Source organism: Vicia villosa, unplaced genomic scaffold (assembly GCF_029867415.1).
Source record: "Vicia villosa cultivar HV-30 ecotype Madison, WI unplaced genomic scaffold, Vvil1.0 ctg.000422F_1_1, whole genome shotgun sequence".
Classification (NCBI taxonomy): domain Eukaryota; kingdom Viridiplantae; phylum Streptophyta; class Magnoliopsida; order Fabales; family Fabaceae; genus Vicia; species Vicia villosa.
The window spans coordinates 783,461-802,654 of NW_026705199.1; the positions used below are offsets into that span (position 1 = coordinate 783,461).

At 35.1% G+C, this 19,194-nt stretch overlaps 4 protein-coding genes across 4 annotated transcripts; 2 read left to right on the forward strand and 2 right to left on the reverse strand.

Annotated features, from left to right (window-relative positions):
- Nucleotides 1-2,591: 2,591 nt before the first annotated feature.
- On the forward strand, nucleotides 2,592-3,570 carry LOC131628048 (GEM-like protein 4). Its single transcript, XM_058898909.1, has 3 exons — nucleotides 2,592-2,788; nucleotides 2,881-3,164; nucleotides 3,263-3,570. Exons 1-3 carry the CDS (start codon nucleotides 2,653-2,655, stop codon nucleotides 3,446-3,448), a joined length of 606 nt encoding a protein of 201 aa, XP_058754892.1. The 5' UTR covers nucleotides 2,592-2,652; the 3' UTR covers nucleotides 3,449-3,570.
- Nucleotides 3,571-4,846: 1,276 nt separating this feature from the next.
- Nucleotides 4,847-6,159, reverse strand: LOC131628049 (F-box/kelch-repeat protein At3g23880-like). The gene has a single exon (XM_058898910.1). It carries the CDS (start codon nucleotides 6,140-6,142, stop codon nucleotides 4,988-4,990), a length of 1,155 nt encoding a protein of 384 aa, XP_058754893.1. The 5' UTR covers nucleotides 6,143-6,159; the 3' UTR covers nucleotides 4,847-4,987.
- A 3,716-nt stretch (nucleotides 6,160-9,875) lies between these two features.
- Nucleotides 9,876-11,379, reverse strand: LOC131628050 (uncharacterized). Its single transcript, XM_058898911.1, has 2 exons — nucleotides 10,453-11,379; nucleotides 9,876-10,138 (listed from the first exon to the last, which is right to left on the reverse strand). The coding sequence occupies exons 1-2, from the start codon at nucleotides 11,294-11,296 to the stop codon at nucleotides 10,101-10,103; spliced, it is 882 nt and encodes a 293-aa protein (XP_058754894.1). The 5' UTR covers nucleotides 11,297-11,379; the 3' UTR covers nucleotides 9,876-10,100.
- A 347-nt stretch (nucleotides 11,380-11,726) lies between these two features.
- On the forward strand, nucleotides 11,727-12,295 carry LOC131628083 (GEM-like protein 4; the record flags this gene model as incomplete). The annotated part of the gene is made up of 2 exons (XM_058898940.1): nucleotides 11,727-11,984; nucleotides 12,071-12,295. Coding segments are annotated over 2 exons (450 nt in total), but the record flags the coding sequence as incomplete, so codon positions are not given.
- Nucleotides 12,296-19,194: the final 6,899 nt, after the last annotated feature.

Consider the following 19,194-nt stretch of genomic DNA (forward strand, 5'->3'; position numbering starts at 1 on the left):
AGCCTCTGCAGCCGCATCAGACCGCAATTGCATTGTGATTTAAAAATCACATGTTCTGCCGCATTAGGAACTCCATCGGACAATTCCCTCCTTGTTTCTTTAAGTATTGTTATAAAAACTAATAATTTCATAACCCCAAAACTCATTTTACTTGTGAGGTAATGAAAAATCTGAACATTAACTGTTTTTCAACATTGTATTTAAAACTCTTGTTAATCAAAATCCACACTGCAATAAGCCAATAACTGCAATCAACCACACTTTCTTTTGATTAACTTGAGCATCCCTTTTTTGTTTCTCTTTTGTACCATTATGCCACTAACTTCATGATAGAAAAGTCATTGAAAGGTAGAAACATGGTGTCAGAATTGTTAAATTAACTAAGTTTAGAGACTAATTCGAGAGAATGGAACATAATGAAGAGAGAAAAATGTGGATTTAAATTTAAGAGAAATAGAGTAGCTGCTGCTTTAGTGGAACAGGATCCATTCTGTCCTATTTGGATCCTGTGTTGTTTGAAAGCAATTAGTTTGGTATGTTCTTCTGAAAGTTGAAAAGGTGTTTATGTTTCCTCTGTTGAAGGATCCTATCCTAACACTCCAACACGCGAAAGTATCCAATTGGATTCACATTTGAATAACTATAGACCAATATTTATTAAAGAATTATCATGGTCTAGATACATTTCGAAAGTTCCTGAAAACATGCACGTAATTAACATGTTAAGTAATTGTGCTTGAAATTTAACTTCTAATAGTTTTGCTTAATCTTTCTATCTACGGTCCTTCCATCTTGTTTGCTACCATCCATCGATCTCTTGCATCCATAATTTTACCAACACTATGTTGACAACAATGTCTGCATTTGAGAAGATTTAAATGAACCATGTGCATGTGTTCACTAGTCAATCTTGGGGAAAAGCGGAAAGCCTGAACTCCGCAATATTTTTTCTGCTTCTGAATGATCAATATAGAGACTGCAAGTATAAAACATATAGAGGCTGCTGCAAGAACAATATGAATAAGGCAAGAAAGAACACCCTTTCAAATACAAATGTATTGGATCTCTAAGTTCTCGACGCCCATATGCTTGAAAGTGCTGGTCGTCATTGACTTCTCAGTATTTCTTGGGAAAAAACATGAAGAAAAAGAGTCATTATCGCCGCTAGAATCAGAGGTTCTATCATATCTCCCAAACACTCCCATTGCTCATGCTCATGATTTTCTCCTTGTTATTTCTATAGATGGGCTAAGCAACATTTATCACCGGTGGAATACCATATTATCCTAAGATACCGTCTTATGATTGCTTTATTTTCTATTGAAAAGAAAGATATAAGTTAGTTTTTTTCTAAATAAAACTTTAAAGGCTTTTTAGGCTCTTAGATGAGGTGTTTTGATTTAAGGTCTGCATATTGATTGATTAATAAGGTATGTGTTTTGTTAACTTGGCTTGATCAATCCCTTGTATTCTAAGGAATGTATTATTTATATTAGGAAGTGAATCTTAGCCCTTTTGTGGGATGACTCGAACAAAATCTTGACATGATGGTGTGTTTAGTTGCCTTTTGAAAAACATGGTACTAAGGCCAGATTTCAATTTCCTATCCATTTCCAACATACCCTGTCACCAAGCTCACTTTATGAAATGCATGGTCTCTAAAAAGATGTTTCATTTGGAAAATACAATAGTCTCAGTGTAGATGCACGTGGAAATTTTCTGATACACTTTTCTGAAAACATAGGTGCCATATCTTAAAATACAATGTTTGTGGTCCTCCCATTTTCTTCAAATTAAGTAACATTAAAGTGTTATGATGTCTAATCAAATCTAAAGATATCAGTCTCATGTGTGCTGTCTACTCTATTCTATTTCTGCCTTAACTTGTGTTTAGCTATAAGTTGATTTTGTACTTCAATTAAATCTTGAAATCTCATGTGAAATTTTCATTGCAGTGAAAAGTGAATACTAAGTTGAGCAGTGTGTTGTTTGTAAACACTGATAGCCAAATGGAAATGCATGTGACCTTATCAAAAGAGAAGTTAAAGAAGGATGACCTCACAAAGTTAACAATGGAAGCTATCCCAAATAACTAGCTTTGATGATGCATGTGCAATTCTTTTATAAGCATTACTGCCCAATTGCTGAAAATGTTATTAGGCTCAATCAAATTATTAAGTAAATGTTTAATTATCAATGAGGGGGCATTGGGATGATGTAGCAGTGATTTGGCTATTTTCTTTTCACCTAAATATTCAAATTCTTTTTCCCTTGTACATGAATGTATAGCATCAGAAAGGCTTAATTCCAGCTCAGAAAGCTTTAATCACTCCCTTTTATTACCATTTGTTTTATCAAAACTATGTTTTATCATAGCCACATGGTATTGTCTAATACTCCAATCAAATAAAACTATTATTATTTTTTTCCTGTAGACAACTAGACATGCAATCTTTTTGAATTGCTTTTTTTCTTTTAGTCTTCATGATGATCCCTAGCTGACTCATCCTCCAAAAGCTCAACACTCACCTTGTTTCCTTTTAACCATATATATACTCATTTACAATACAATCATTCATCAACCAAATTCCTAGACCTCTTCAATATTTTTTACAAGCTAGAAACAAAATCCTCAAAGCCAAGAACACTAAAATGAGTACTTCATTTCTTCATGAGATACTTAATGGAATCTCTATCAGCTCAACTTATCCAGCTGGGAAGTCCTCAAAGAGATACTTGCCTGATTCATCTGGCAAATATTGCAAGTCTATCACAAAATCAAAGAAAGGTAGGACACATCATCATTACCAAATATGTATTTCATCAAACAATTCTTTCAAATTTAACTTTATTGATCATGGTCATTTTTATTTCTGTCAGGTAAATTAAATTCAGTTCTTACTAAGATGACAGAAACTGTAAAAGGGAAATTGAGGTTGGGAGCAAGAATTCTTCAAGTTGGTGGAGTAGAGAAAGTGTTTATGCAACTTTTTAGTGTTAAAGATGGAGAGAAGTTACTGAAAGCATCACAGTGCTACTTATCGACGACATCAGGTCCTATAGCAGGCCTCATCTTCATATCCACTCACAAAGTTGCTTTTTGCAGTGAAAAATCCATCAAGATCACTTCTCCAAAAGGAGAATTTATTAGAATTCATTATAAGGTGAATTTTCTTACTTTTTTTTGTAATTTCTATGTTAATGCTCGCAATTCCTTTTATCTGTTTTCAGCCTTAGCCTTAATGTGTATATACTATTTCAGGTCTCTATTCCACATGAAAAGATAGAACATGTCAACCAAAGTCAAAATGTGAAGAAACCTTCGGAAAAGTATATAGAAATAGTTACCGTGGATGGTTTTGACTTCTGGTTTATGGGTTTTTTTAATTACCGGAAAGCTTTAAGATATCTGCAACAGGCTATCTATCGATCTCAGAGAGAAAAGTAGAAATTGTCAAATTGTTTATCCCTACTGCTTCATCAATTATTTTTTTGAAGTTGCAGAGGTTCCAAATATGTAAAAATATTTCACATTACATTATAAATATAAAAAGCTAGTTGCTTCTTAAACTTTTGGTTCTATGATCTAACAGACATAGTTGTTCCCTGAAGTTTAAAACTCAGTCTATATTAAATATGGAGGTAATTTCTGTCAAAATACGCAATGACATTAGTTACGGAATATCTTGTACATGTAAGAAAATTTTTGGCAACATGCACGCCATCGCTTAAGATGATATGGCAATGAATTGTCAACTTGCATTTTCCCTAAAAAAGAAATTAAACAAATAAAAGTGATTGAATATATTCATATACTTTTAGCAAACAACAATATGTGTAATATAGCATTCGATATGAAATGTCAGTGCTACACAGGTCGGCTCTTAGCACAATATGTCAGTAGCCGGCCCGGGGCTAGAACTCAGTTTTCACTTTTCATTCCATTTCCAACATTGCCCTGTCAGCAAACTCACTTTATGATATATACTTTTGAACTTGTTGATGTTCTTTTTTCACTTGTCCTTTTTCCAAATACAGTCAAACTTGGAAAAATCTGAATGATAAAATACAATCGCTGCACATGTTATTTTTTAATGTAGAAACTAGAAATGCAAGGATCATGCTCATGCAGCCGTGTGTTGTGTGCAAACAATAACAGCCAGATGGAAATGTGTTAAAGAAGGCCGGGTGACATCACAAAAAGGTAAGAGTGGCAGCTAGCTCTGAATGATTCAACTGCACATGTTAAGATAAGCAAGCGCTATTCTTATCTACCAAACCATTTTCAAGGAGTTGTAACATCTTAATATTATAATGTATGTTAACTAAACATCTATGATGTTGATGTATGTTAAATAAACATCGCTTATGTTGTGGGTGAATCTTTTCCAGATTATATCAGCTGTGATCTTTTCCTTTATATTATGAGATGGAAAATATATTCCAGCTATAGTTTATGTTTCACTCATTTTAGTTTGTAGTTTGTTTTTTATTTTACTATTACTGATATTTATAACTTTGAATCTTTTCAACTATTTAACCTAGTGTCCACCCTTTTGAACATGATTAGATATAAAAAAGATGCAAACGATCCAAATGAGAAATGTTCTGGTAAGGTAAAACAGAAGTTATTAGTCACATATATATCACATAGTAGACTGAGACTTCTACCAGAACAGAAGTTTTGATATTGAGTGAAGCTTCTTTAAGGCCAAGAATTGCATAGAAAGCAAAATGTGATTCAAACATTGCAGCGAAATAAAGAAACCAACTAATGATACACAAAACAAAATTGAGAATAGTAGATTAAATAGTAAGACAAATTTATAAAATGTAATGTGCAATGACAAAACCGACCGCTCTAACTAACAAACAAATAAAAATAACATAAACTAAGAGTAACCAAATAAGTCACCACTAGTAATCAAAATAAGCATAAAACAAATAACAAGATGAGCACTCTAAATCACATCACATAGCACAACATCTAGAAAGGACAAATCAAGCTCTCAACATAGATTTCTTTTGCCACCATATGACCATGGATGTTGTTTTGAAATTTCGGAATCTTGAAAGTATTATTTATGGAATCATAAACCACCAAACTATATTCCGTCTCAGTCCAACCCTTGCGAAACTCCATCAACACTTGGTCATCTTCTGAAATATATAATACCTTGGTATAGTGACAATCACCCCATGGATTCGTTTGAGGAACACTGAACAATTTAATCCAAGAATTTTCATCACCGTATTCCTTCATAATCAAAACATCATAAAACGTGTCCCTGGGAGAGAGGAGAGACAAACAACCCCTCAATGTCCCTAAGGTACTCATAATAGAAATTAGGAATTCCACATCAACTACAGGCAGTGAAAGCTTTTGATAGGACTCTTTCTCCAAATCAAGAGAAACAATTAAATACGCCCGATCAATAGTATCACGTGTCAACCAACTAACGGAGTCATTCAAAAAAGTTCCTGATCCAGAATTAGGAATGAGGTCAGGACCTGGGAAGTCCAAAATCCTTCTCCAACAATGAGTACCCAATGTATGAACGCTGACTTCGTATTTCATTCTACTCGTATTAACAGCAATAATCTTATAATTATTAGTGAAACGATCATACACTAAGGTATATGAGGTATGGAACTGGTGTGGAAATTTCAGAAGAGGCAATCTTTTGAATTTTCTAATGAAAGGGTTACACACCAGAGCCAAAGTATCATGTATCTTAAAACATAAGATGCCGTCACAGGTGGAAGCGCTATTCCGATCTGCTATTTTGTTAAGAATACTTCTTTTACCGTAACCGAACTGTTTGACAGTAGAAGTAGCAGTAGTGAATGTGGAGGTGAATATAGAGGAAATTAAGGAATGTGAAAGAAGGAACTTAGGTGAAGATAGGATGAGGTGGTGGCGGTCGTGGCGGGAGGTTGACAAGCGGAAGTGCTTCTTGGCAAAGTCGGAATCTCGAGAGATAATAGAATTCCATGATTTACAGACGCAGCGGAGTTGAAGGAGGTGTTTGACAGGGAGTCTATACAGTATTTCAACCACCAAATCGAACGGAAGAGTACCGCTGAGATGCAGTGATGTTAGGGTTAGGGTTTGTTGAGGTTGTTTCCTTCTTTTGGCCATCACCTTTGCTACCTAAAGGAGAAGGTTAGGGGACTCAGTTTCAGGTTAAACTTTTTTTTTATACCATCAAAGATTCCTTATTGATTAAGTAACCTAATTCTTTAAAACAACTTATACTTATTTTTAAATTTAAACAACTTATTGATCAAGTAATGAGTTGCTTTCACATTTATCTCAACAAACTACACGTATTTAATATTATGTATAGTGAATGTTTTATTTTTAATTATTTTATAATTTTTTTTAAAAACAACAGCTTATTATGAGAGTCAATCAAATATTTTTAATTTTTAATTTAACAGCAATACTTATCCATTTACATATTTTTGTTTTTCTTTTATCTACTAAATAGTTTTTTAATTAATAAATAATTTTTTTTAGCATAATTTATCTTAATAAATTCAATTCTTTATTTTTTATATATATATTTTGTTTAATTTTATACGCACGTGGTTCCACATGATCATTTTTATCTACCATAATTATTTCAATAAACTAAATATATCATCTTTGTGACTTGTTAACAAGTAAGAAGTATTACTAATTCTCTAAATAGAGATGGGAAAGATGTATTGTGAAGCAAACAAGTGTGTTGTTGGATTAGCGAAAATAACGAAGTTATTATCTATGTGAGTGTCATAGGAAATGTAAAACACTTATTTTCATGATTTTATTGCCTATCAAATGTAATGAAAACCTTTTTCAGTATCTCCAAAGTATTGGCTGACACTATCAAAAATTTGTTACACGAGAAGAGTCGACAAACTAGATTAGGCCGATAGTAATTCTGAAATTACAGCGAGACTTGGGACAAACATATTGTTAAACTGGTATATTGCTATCATTTTTTATTTCTGTAATTGTATATTGTTACAGGAGAATAGGTTCATATATATACATAAAAAAAACCTTATTTTTAATTATGACCATATCATGATAATTAACAAATAATAACTATATTCCTATTATAGTTCCTAAAATCTTGTTGACAGCTAATGCCAACACTCCCCCTCAAGTTGGTGCATAGAGATCTCGAATGCCCAACTTGTCAAGTGCATTGTAGAAGTCTCTGCTACATACAGCTTTTGTGAGTATATCTGCTAATTGATCTTCAGATTTAACAAACGGAAATTGAATTATCTTGGTCTCCAAATTTTGTTTAATAAAATGTCGATCTACTTCCACGTGTTTTGTCCGATCATGTTGAACCGGATTCTGAGCAATTTCAATTGTAGACTTGTTGTCACAAAAAAGGTTCATCGCATTATTCGGAGCAAAGCCAATTTCACTTAACAGTCTTCGAAGCCAGAGAAGCTCACAAAGACCTTTAGCCATCCCTCGAAACTCTGCTTCAGCACTTGATAATGCTACAACCTTTTGTTTCTTACTTTTCCATGTAACCAAATTTCCTCCAACGAAGGTAAAATAGCCTGAGGTGGATTTCCTGTTGGTGATATCTCCTGCCCAGTCAGCATCTGTATATCCTTGAATTTGTACGTGATTATTCTTTGTGAACATCAAGCCTTTTCCAGGTGAGGACTTCAAGTACCGCATGATTCGAATTACCGCTTCCATGTGATCTTTGCTCGGGTTGTGCATAAATTGACTTACTACACTTACCGCATACGCTATATCAGGTCGTGTATGAGATAAGTAAATAAGTTTGCCAACTAATCTCTGGTACCTTCCTTTGTCTGTAGACATTTGGTCTGGATATTCTCCAAGCTGGTGATTCTGGACAATTGGCGTATCTACAGGTTTACAATCTAGTAGCCCAACCTCGGATAGAAGATCCAAGATATATTTTCGTTGAGATAAAAAGATGCCTTTCTTCGACCTAGCAACTTCAATACCTAGAAAATATTTGAGTCCACCTAGATTTTTCATCTCAAATTCGGTTGCCAGTTGTTTTTGAAGTTTTGCTATTTCCTCATAGTCATCTCCTGTAATAATCATATCATCTACATACACAATCAAAGCTGTGACCTTACCTTGACGATGTTTCAAGAACAAAGTATGATCTGCGTTGCTTTGTTGAAAGCCGTATTTTTTCATTGCCAGGTTCAATCTCCCAAACCACGCTCTAGGAGATTGCTTCAGGCCGTACAAACTGCGTTGCAATTTACACACCACCTTAGTCTCATAATTTGTCATGTATCCCGGAGGGATATCCATATATATTTCTTCTTCCAAGTGCCCATGGAGAAATGCATTTTTTACGTCTAACTGATGCAATGGCCAATCCAGATTTACTGCAAGAGATAAAAGAACTATGACAGTGCTCAACTTGGCAACAGGTGAAAAAGTTTCTTGATAGTCTACGCCATATGTTTGTGTAAAGCCTTTAGCTACTAGTCTTGCTTTGTACCTTTCAATAGACCCATCAACTTTGTACTTAATCGAGAAAACCCACTTACACCCTACTGGTTTCTTTCCTTTTGGCAAAGGAACAAGAGTCCATGTTGCATTCTTGTTTAATGCCTTCATTTCTTCATTCATAGCTTGAACCCATCTAGGGTCTTCAATGGCCTCTTCAACCTTGCTAGGTATACTGTGTGAAAATAGCTCATTTGCAAACTTCTTAAGGGGTTCAGATAAGTCCTTCATAGAGACATAATTAGCAATTGGATACCTTGATTTATGATCCTCTTCTTCAGGAGAGTATCGCTTCGGTGGTTTTCCCCGATTATGCCTGTGAGGTAATTCATAGCTAACAGAAATATCAGCATTATTATTACTAGGAGATATAGGAGAGCTTACCTCAATGATATTCTCAGGAGATGGATCGCTGGGTACCAGAGGGGGGGGGGGGATTCAGATACTTCAACTTCAGGAGGGCCTATTTCAACTTCAGGAGGATCTATTTGAGTTTGACAAGAATCATCAAAACCTTTAGTTGACGGTATATCACTATCCTTGAACCAGTCAAATGTTGACCAATTCGACTCTTCTTCTGATGTCTCCCCCTGAAGAGAAGAATTGGATGATGCCGTGGAGTAGAACTCGTCGAATTCCAAGAATGTAACATCCATAGTTACATAAATGCGTCGATTAATAGGGTCATAGCAACGATACCCTTTCTGGTGTACACCATATCCCAAAAACAGACAGCGAATGGCACAAGGGTCAAGCTTTGTACGCTGGTTTTTATGTAGGTGAACAAACGCAACACATCCAAAGACTCGAGGTGGCAGCATATGTATTGTAGGCAGCGGTACAAATGTAGACAAGGTCTGCAGCGGAGTTTTAAATTCAAGAACCTTCGATGGCATACGATTAATGAGATATACTGCTGTAGTAACAGCATCAGTCCAATGGTGGTGAGGCACATGAGCTCCATGTAAAAGAGCACGAGCAGTTTCAAGGATGTGGCGATTTTTTTCGTTCTGCAATACCATTTTGTTGTGGAGTTTGCGGACACGTGGTTTCATGAATAAGTCCGTGGTTTTTGAAATACTCATGGAATTGGTGATTAACAAACTCCCCGCCATTATCAGAGCGAAGGATCCTAATCTTCTTTGAATATTGAGTTTGAATCATTTTATGGAATTGTCGAAATATGTGCAGCACTTCATTTTTTTGTTTCAACAAATAAATCCAAGTCATTCGAGTGCAATCGTCAACAAATATCACAAACCACCGATAACCAGAGATAGAAGATTTTGGGGATGGACCCCATACATCAGAATGGATTAATGCAAAAGGAGCATTACTTTTATTCATACTTATTGGAAACGTGACTCGATGACTCTTAGCTAAAATACAAGCTTCACATTTGAAGTTCAACAAGGATGTATCTGAAAATAAATTTGGGAACACATGCTTCAGGTAGCCAAATGAAGGATGGCCTAATCGACGATGCCAGAGTAAAACTTGCTCCATTTTGTTGTTTCTTGGATAATGCATGTGATGCGCTCGACCTACACTAAAATCCTCCATATAGTAAAGTCCCCCCCTCTTAGTACCACGCCCAATGATCTCCTTCGTGAGAATATCCTGAAGGAAACAGAAAGATGGATAAATTAGCACAACACAATTCAAGTCTTTTGTAACTTGACTTACTGACAGCAACTTATGAGATAGAGAGGGAACAAGTAGTGTATTTGAAAGCAAAAGGGCTGGTGATAACACAACAGTTCCAGCCCCTGTTACCGACGATAGACCACCATTTGCGTTGGCAATACTTGAGCGCAGAGGGGTTGAACGTTCAAAAAAATCAGCATCGTCAAATGTCATATGATCCGTAGCTCCGGAATCAAGTATCCAAGCATTAGAGTCATCATCATGATTACAGCAAATTAGGGCATTACCTTCAGTGGAGTGAGAGCTTGATTTTGGAATGAGGGAAAGATGTGGCTCAGCAGTAGCTACTGCTGCTTTTCCCGGGTTGCTATCAGTTGTATCGCGACGCTTTCGAGCCTGAAAGTCTGTCCACCAATCTGGATAGCCATTAAGCTTAAAACAGGTATCACGAGTATGTTTGTTACCTCCACAATGAGAACATTTAGTGCCATCCGATGCTTCTTTATGCTTGGGTTGAGAGAATATCTTGCTGCTCTGTAACTTGAGACCCTTAGATGCGAGAACTGCTCCCGATAATTCATTTGAGTTGTCTGTCATCACTGCCTGTCGAAGAGCTTCCCTTCTAACTTGTGCATATGCTTGCTCCACTGTTGGAAATGGTTTCATTTGTAACACATCGCTTCTGATATTATCCAAGCGGTCATCAAGTCCATCCAAAAACACATACACTCGTTCTTCTTGGACAAGTGTATTGTAGTGTTGGATATCAACTTGACAAGTCATCGGGTTTGGTCGACGAAAATCTATCTCACGCCAAAGTCCTTGGAGATCGTTGTAATATTTTTCAAGAGAACCACCGGCTTGTTTAAGACGTGTCACCCGTCGCCGAAGCTCATACACCTGGGAGGTATCGCTACCGTCAAAGTATGTGGTTGCAATAGCATCCCACACCAGCTTGGCAGTGGAGAATCGAATAAAGTTGCTGATTAGAGAAGGGTCCATCGAGTTGATTATCCATCCCTTAACAATCGCGTTGTCAGTCCGCCAACGTCGAAAGGTAGGGTCTGTTTGCGGAGGTTGCGGCAGATCTCCATTGATATATCCCAGTTTGTCTTTGCCCGAGATATGCATCTCGACCACCTGGGACCAAAGGGGATAGTTGTTGCCATCTAACTTGATGCCAATCGGTGCCACCGCATGGTCAGAACTATTTTGTGACGGGGCTGAAGCACGGTTTAGAGCTTCCGTCATTTTCATCGTCAGCTCAGCAAGAATAGCCGACGAGGTAGCCTCATCGGAGTTTGAATCTGAGTCGGCCATGGAAGACGGATGAAAGGGGTTATCGTAGGTCTGGATTAAGACCTGGCGGCTGATACCATGTTAAACTGGTATATTGCTATCATTTTTATTTCTGTAATTGTATATTGTTACAGGAGAATAGGTTCATATATATACATAAAAAAACCTTATTTTTAATTATGACCATATCATGATAATTAACAAATAATAACTATATTCCTATTATAGTTCCTAAAATCTTGTTGACAGCTAATGCCAACACATATCTGAAACTATCAAGAGAAAGTTAAGCTTAGGGGCTCGTATTCTTCAAGTGGGTGGAGTAGAGAAAGTGTTCATGAAGTATTTTAGTGTGATCGAGGGGGAGACGCTACTGAAAGTTTGCCATTGTTATCTGTCGACCACATCTGGCCCTCTAGCTGGTCTCCTCTTTATCTCCACTGAAAAGGTTGCCTTTTGCAGTGACAGATCTATAAAAGTGTTTAATCAGAAAGGGCAAATGTGTAGGATCCACTATAAGGTATGTCATGAACAAACCTATTCATAGCTCTGAGTTTTCCTATTCCAATATTTTGTTAAGATTCTTATATGTGTGATGTACAACAGGTTTCCATTCCAGTGAAGAAGATAAAGAGTGAAAGGCAAAGTGAAAATGTTGAGAAGCCAAGACAGAAATACATAAATATAGTTACAGTTGACAACTTTGATTTCTGGCTTATGGGTGTATCAAAATATCACAAGACTTATAAATATCTTGAACAAGCAACTTCTCAAGCAATGATATACAGCAAGCAATGATATGGCGACTGTAATTGAAGATATGATTTAAGAAGAGGGGCTTTGATTGATCATTGATAACAGATGCATATGCTTCATTCATATCAGCTCAGATGCCAACTTGGGTTTCAATACATTGTTGTTGCAAGAGATCATTTGGCGCGTGCTTCGTAACAAACACCAAAAAAGTGACTGTTAGATATATAAATAGAAAGAGTGAAGAAAACTGTCAGAAGTTTAGGTCCAGACTCAATTACTTGACGAATTATTTACGTCCATGTTCTCAGGAACTTTCGAAATTCAGACCTTTCAAATATTTAAAAAAAATTGTCTTAGAATTTATTCACATGTGAATCTTGTTCAATTATTTAGTTTAAATTGTTATCATAGATTATATGAATAATGAGATTGAATGTTCTCATGTGTAGTATTTAGGGTAGGATCCTGCAACAGACGAAACAGACACAATGTTTCACTCTCTAGAAGATCATACCTAATAATTACTTTCAAACAGCACATGAACCAAATATAGTTAATTAAAAGAGATAGAAATCCCTAATCCTTAAAATAATAATCAATTACAAGATACAAAAGATAAATAAAAGGCCGATGCATTTTCATAATGGTGGTGACACAAAATGCCTTAGCCTTATTTTTTCCACCTCAATACCCTTGTTATGCACGCAAAAACCCTATAAATTTCCCTGCAGAGATATCAAAAGTACACTTAATTGGATTCATCTATAGTTAGAGAAAATATAGGAGATAGTTAGAATGTTAGTTACATTTAACTTTCAAGGTTGTTAGTTAGTTAACTTGGCATACAAGCCACCATCTAATGAGTGTGTAAGAATGATAGTTAAAGTACTCATCCATTCTCCTGTTATGTGATGCTTGATGAATGAATATGCAAGAGAAACATTTCAATCATTTTTTGTTTTCAATTCAATTTCAGTATGAACTTTATGATTGATAATATGCTATCAGTCACAAAAATGTTCCAATTTTCATTCTCTGCAAACTCTTGCATCTTTTCTGCACATCTTCTTCCTTCTTCGATTGTTCATCATTTTCGATCCATTGATCATGCCTCCGCACACTAATCAACCTCAAATTCGGGTTTCCAATGATGATGTTGACTCTGTTTACTACATTCATCCAATTGAATGTCCCTGTTCTATGAAGATTACATCTCTATTGAATGGCTCCAACTACTTGTCAGGCTCACGTTCTATGCAGCAAGCTCTTGCGCCACGAACAAATTGTCCTTTGTTGGTGGATCAATTCAAGCTCCTAATCTTCTTGATCTTAATATAGTAGTGTGGGAACATTGCAATTACCTTGTTCAATCATGGATTCTTAATTCAGTCATTGAACCTATCGCTCAAACTATTGTCTTCCTAGAAAATGCCTTGAATGTGTGGTTTAAACTCAAAGAATGATTTGCCAAAGCTAATCGGTAATCTCAAACAAGGCTCTAAATTTGTTCTTGATTACTTCATTGAGTTGTGGGGTTTACGGGACAAGCTGGATTCACATAGACCAATATCGATATACACCTGTATTCATGATAAGTGGCAAAATATACTTATTTTGTGTATGTAAATAGTGGCACTTATCGATACTTTTGTTAATATCGTTTGAATAATTCCCCGTTTTGTGTATAAATACGTATACTTTGTGAATTGTTGTATTTTCATATACTTTTATACCATTTGATAGTTTTTCCTTTGTTTTTATAGGTATTCATGCTTATTGGAGTCTTGAGGAATAATGTGTCAAAGGCACGGCTTCGATTTCGCAGTTTTGGTGCAAGCCCGCTTAGCCACCATCAAGCGGACTTCCAAAGACTCAAAATAAGGATGATAAAAATCATCATTTTGGTTTCCATTCATTCATTATTGGATAGAGCATCGAATAAGCTTTCCAACGCTTCGAACCGGGCGCAATTCAGAGTTACGGTTCTCAAGCTACGACGAAAACAAAAATTCACTTTTTTCTGTCATCGCTAAGCGGGATTCCGCCGCTAAGCGGACCTGCTGAGACAGCAACTCGTTAAAAGGGGCCAAAAACACAATTTTTAGGTTATGGTTTGGGGTAATTGTTCCCAAATCATCAAACCTTCATTCTTAGGGTAGATTAGCTTAGAAAACAACTTCGGAGGTTGCATTTGGATGATTGGGGGTGGATTGAGCGTCGAACGGAGCTGACAAACCGGGAGATTTTCGGTTCATTTCTCTTCTTCTTTGTGTATTTCTCTTTGGTTGGGTTTTGTTTGTATAGTTACTCGAATCTTATGTATATTTACCGATTATAATGTTATGTTTAACTTGCTTTACAAATCTATGTTGATTGTTATCCTGGATTTTTGCTCTATGCTGGGGATTTGGGGTGCTTTAGAGATAAACTTCTTGAATCCTTATCTAGGATGATTATCTGTTAGTTTCTGAACTCTAGAGATAGATTTAGAGCTAGCATTCACCGTGGGTATCTGTTCTTAATGCTTTCGTGTTTGAGCGGCGCGCGAGAGATCGCCGACGCGAGAATACGGATGTTCTCGCGACTTCGTGTTAGAGATAACCTTAGTTGTGAGATGATCTCGTTTGTGCTCCAGAGATGGACGCTTATGTGAGAGATACGTGATGACATAGATGAGTATCGTAGGTTGAGTATAACGGGTTGGTAAGTGTATGTTTGTGAAGAGTGAATATATTTACATTCTTGATAAGTTCTTTCTCTTCTAAGAATGTGTTTATTCTTTTCCTGTCTATATCTTTGTTTACTTTTTTTTCTCATTCAATCCAAAGTTCGAAACCGTAGAAACTGTTGAATGGCATCTCTCCATCTCTGAGGACGATAATTCCCGGATCAATATTTCCAAATCTTTTTTGTTGCTTGCCCTATACTGCATTCAACAATTCACTAATGCAAATGTGAATCAATGCGTTGTACAAGAGATTTTCAACTTGAATATCAGATCATCCCGTTTCGGACAGACCAGGCCATACTTTAGATGTATGTTATAGGATGGATATTCTCCTAATTTTGGCATGAAACAGACTTTTGCCAATGCTTACAACACTAATGGTGGTGAGATACAAAGTCAAGTGAATGTTGGTGAAGAGGATTCATCATGCAACCAACCTTCATGAGCCGTATTCTCAGCTGATTAGATTTCTACAACAAACAAATTTGATACCTCAATTTCAACTTTCAAATGTTATGCGTAGTGTTAATCATATTTCCACTCATCTTGATCATAAATCAAATGAGAATTCAGGTATATCTTGTGTCTCAAGTTTAGCCTGCTTTATTAATACCAAATCTAGCTTTTGGACCATTGTTTCATGTTCTAATGACCATATATAATCCTCTTTACATTACTACAACTCGTATTATAAGATTTATTATACATTACAGGAATACACGTCTTCTTTACGACTGGTTAATAATAACAAAATCAAATATGTAATCAAATATGCACAATTGGTAGTTAATGGTTTAGCTTAATTTGAAGAAATATGGAGCACGTGTTTCTGAAATAAGAAATCATCACCACATCATTTCCATGAGCATTCCAAATGGACCTGCATCAACACAACACCAATATGACGGTACTGCCTCAACTTAGGTAAAGGTAAAGGTACTGCTTCAACCATTAACTTATTCTAATGCACTTATCATATACCTTTACCTTTATTTCCTATGAAATGAAAATCTTTTTCAGTAGGTCCTTTACAACAGTGTCTGTGATGAGGGCTTTGGCTTTTGCTTAATTACCATTATCTCCAAAGGGTTGGCAAAAAACATGTCATATACATGCCATGGAATCTTGCTCCTCAAGATACATAAACCTTTCTCTTAAAGCAACCAAGCATTCCATGATGTCATAATATGATCTTGAACAAAAAACCTTTAAGTTGACATGCTAGTAGTAGTGTCTTTATTACATCAATAACTGATTGATACTAATAACTTTTTCAACAATTGGGCAGTAATGCCTATAAAAGAAAAGAATGACACTTGCTTATCTTATTACATGAAGATGCATCATCAATGATAGTTATTTGAGCTAGCTTACATTCTAAACTTAGTGATGTCACCCTTCTTTAACTTCTCTTTTGATAAGGTAACAACAGTAAGGAGATATGGCGACACATATAATTATACTATAGTATATTCTATATAACATTGCATAACATGGTCATCTAATTATACTGTTTTTAACCAACAAACAGCTCGACTTAATTTTCACTGAAATAAAATTCAGATTTTGTGAAAGTTATACGAAAATTTCAGTATTTCATGGATAATAATTACTTGAAGTACACAATTACTTATAACTAAACACAAGTGGTAGTATATAGCACTTTAATGTTACCTAATTTGGAATGACCACAAACATTGTATTTTAAGAAATGGCATAATGTAAACTTGGTGACTGGGCTATGGTATGGTAAGGAATAAAGTTTCTGCTGATGAAAACGACCTCATCCTTTTACTCTTTTTTGTTTTAATTTCCAAAACAGTGCAGTTCTCCAAAGGGTTGGCCGACAGCATGTCATATACACCATGAAATCTTACTCCTCAAGATATACAAACCTTTCTATAAGCCTCTAAAAATAAATCCTTTTAAGTTTTTTTTATTAATGAAAAAGCTAACTTATATCTTTCTTCTTTACCATCTTTTTCTAAAAGCAACCAAACAAAATATTATCTTGAAAAAAGTCCTTCTAGTTGCCATATCAGTCGTGTCTTTATTACATCACCAAGATCATGGTTGAGTCATCCCACTAAAGGCTCAAGATTCCCTACTTTTCATCCCTTTAAATACTACCTCCTTAGAATACAAAGGGACTGATCTAAACAAGTGGCGATAGCTTCCTTAACATTCTACCAACAAAACACAAACCTTATTCATCATTCAACATGCAAACCTCAATAAGGTTTGTGTTTTGTTGGTAGAATGTTAAGGAAGCTATCGCCACTTGTTTAGATCAGTCCCTTTGTATTCTAAAGAGGTAGTATTTAAAGGATTGAAAAGTAGGAAGGGAATCTTGAGCCTTTAGTGGGATGACTCAACCATGATGTTGGTGATGTAATAAAGACACGACTGACATGGCAACTTGAAGGACTTTATTCAAGATAATATTTTGACATCATGGATTGTTTGGTGGTTTTAAGAAAAAGATGGTAAAGAAGAAAGATATAAGTTAGTTTTTTTCTAAAAAAAACTTAAAAGGCTTTTTAGGCTTTTAGATGAGGTGTTTTGACTTAAGGTCTGCATATTGATTGATTAATAAGGTATGTGTTTCGCTAACTTGGTTTGATCAATCCCTTGTATTCTAAAAAGATGTTTCATGTGGAAATTTTCTGATATACTTTTCCAAAAACATGGGTGCCATATCTTAAAATACAATGTTTGTGGTCCTCCCATTTTCTTCAAATTAAGTAACATTAAAGTGTTATGATGTCTAATCAAATCTATACATATCAGTATCATGTGTGCTGTCTACTCTAGTATTATATTTCTGCCTTTACTTGTGTTTAGTTATAAGTTTTTTTTTTTTTTGTAATCAAGCTTTCATTAATGAGAACCAAAAGTTCTATCGAAAAGATTACAAAGAACGGGGCAACACAAACAAAAACCCCGGAAGAAAATTACAAGCCAAATACAATCTAAGAGTAATACAAAAAAGGGTGATTTGTGAACTCAAAGAAATATTGTACTTCAATAAAATCTTGAAATCTCATGTGAAATTTTCATTGCAGTGAAAAGTGAAAATCTAAGTTGAGCAGTGTGTTGTTTGTAAACACTGATGGCCAAATGGAAATGCATGTGACCTTATCAAAAGAGAAGTTAAAGAAGGATGACCTCACAAAGTTAACAATGGAAGCTATCTCAAATAACTAGCTTGGATGATGCATGTCCCATTCTTTTATAACCATTACTGCCCAATTGCTGAAAATGTTATTAAGCTCAATCAAATTTTTTTATGTAAATGTTTAATTATCCATGTGGGGGCATTGGGATGATGTGACAGCGATTTGGCTATTTTCTTTTCACCTAAACATTCAACTCCTTTTTCCCTTGTACATGAATGTAATGCATCAGAAAGGCTTAATTCCAGCTCAGAAAGCTTTAATCACTCCCTTTTATTTGCATTTGTTTAATCAAAACTATGTTTTACCATAGCCACATGGTATTGTCCAATCACTAGTACAAAAATTTTAAGTTACACCCGTTTTTTATTAAATTTACACCCATTATTTTTAATAAAAATCGGTTGTATATCCACAGGGTGAGAAATGTCACGACAAATTTACACCCGTTTAAAACGGGTCTAAATATGTTCGTAATTACTCCCTATTTTAAAAATATCGGGTGTAAATACGTTCTACGTTATATCCTATTTTAACAAAAATCGGGTGTAATTGGGCGTAATTACGTTTTTAATTACAACCTATTTTAATAAAAATAGGGTGTAATTGGGCGTAATTACGTTTTTAATTACACCCTGTTTTAATAAAAATCGGGTGTAATTGGACATAATTACGTTTTAATTACACCCTATATTAATAAAAATCAGGTGTAGATATGTTCTTAATTACACCCTATTTTAATAAAAATAGGGTGTAAATACGTCATTTATGAATGAACAATTATATCTATTTACACCCTATTTCATATACACCATTTAGTTATATTTCATTTTCAGTCATAATATTGCAAATACTATAAAATCATACACATAAAAAATCATATTTTAACTAAGTCAATATTTTTAATATTAACCAAAAAGTATACAAAATCATGTGCAGTCATAATATTTCAAGTACTATAAAATCATACACATAAAAATTATATTTTAACTAAGTCATAACACTTTCTTCATATATAAGTTTTCTTCTTCTTCTTCTTCTTTGGCTTTCATTTTGGCAACATTTCTATG

Coding starts and splice junctions, on each gene's coding strand:
- LOC131628048 (XM_058898909.1), top strand. CDS start 2,653: ATGAGTACTTCATTTCTTCATGAGATACTTAATGGAATCTCTATCAGC. Junction 2,789..2,880: donor TATCACAAAATCAAAGAAAG/GTAGGACACATC, acceptor TATTTCTGTCAG/GTAAATTAAATTCAGTTCTT. Junction 3,165..3,262: donor TTATTAGAATTCATTATAAG/GTGAATTTTCTT, acceptor ATACTATTTCAG/GTCTCTATTCCACATGAAAA.
- LOC131628049 (XM_058898910.1), bottom strand. CDS start 6,142: ATGGCCAAAAGAAGGAAACAACCTCAACAAACCCTAACCCTAACATCA.
- LOC131628050 (XM_058898911.1), bottom strand. CDS start 11,296: ATGCATATCTCGGGCAAAGACAAACTGGGATATATCAATGGAGATCTG. Junction 10,139..10,452: donor AAGCTCTCACTCCACTGAAG/GTAATGCCCTAA, acceptor TGTTTCCTTCAG/GATATTCTCACGAAGGAGAT.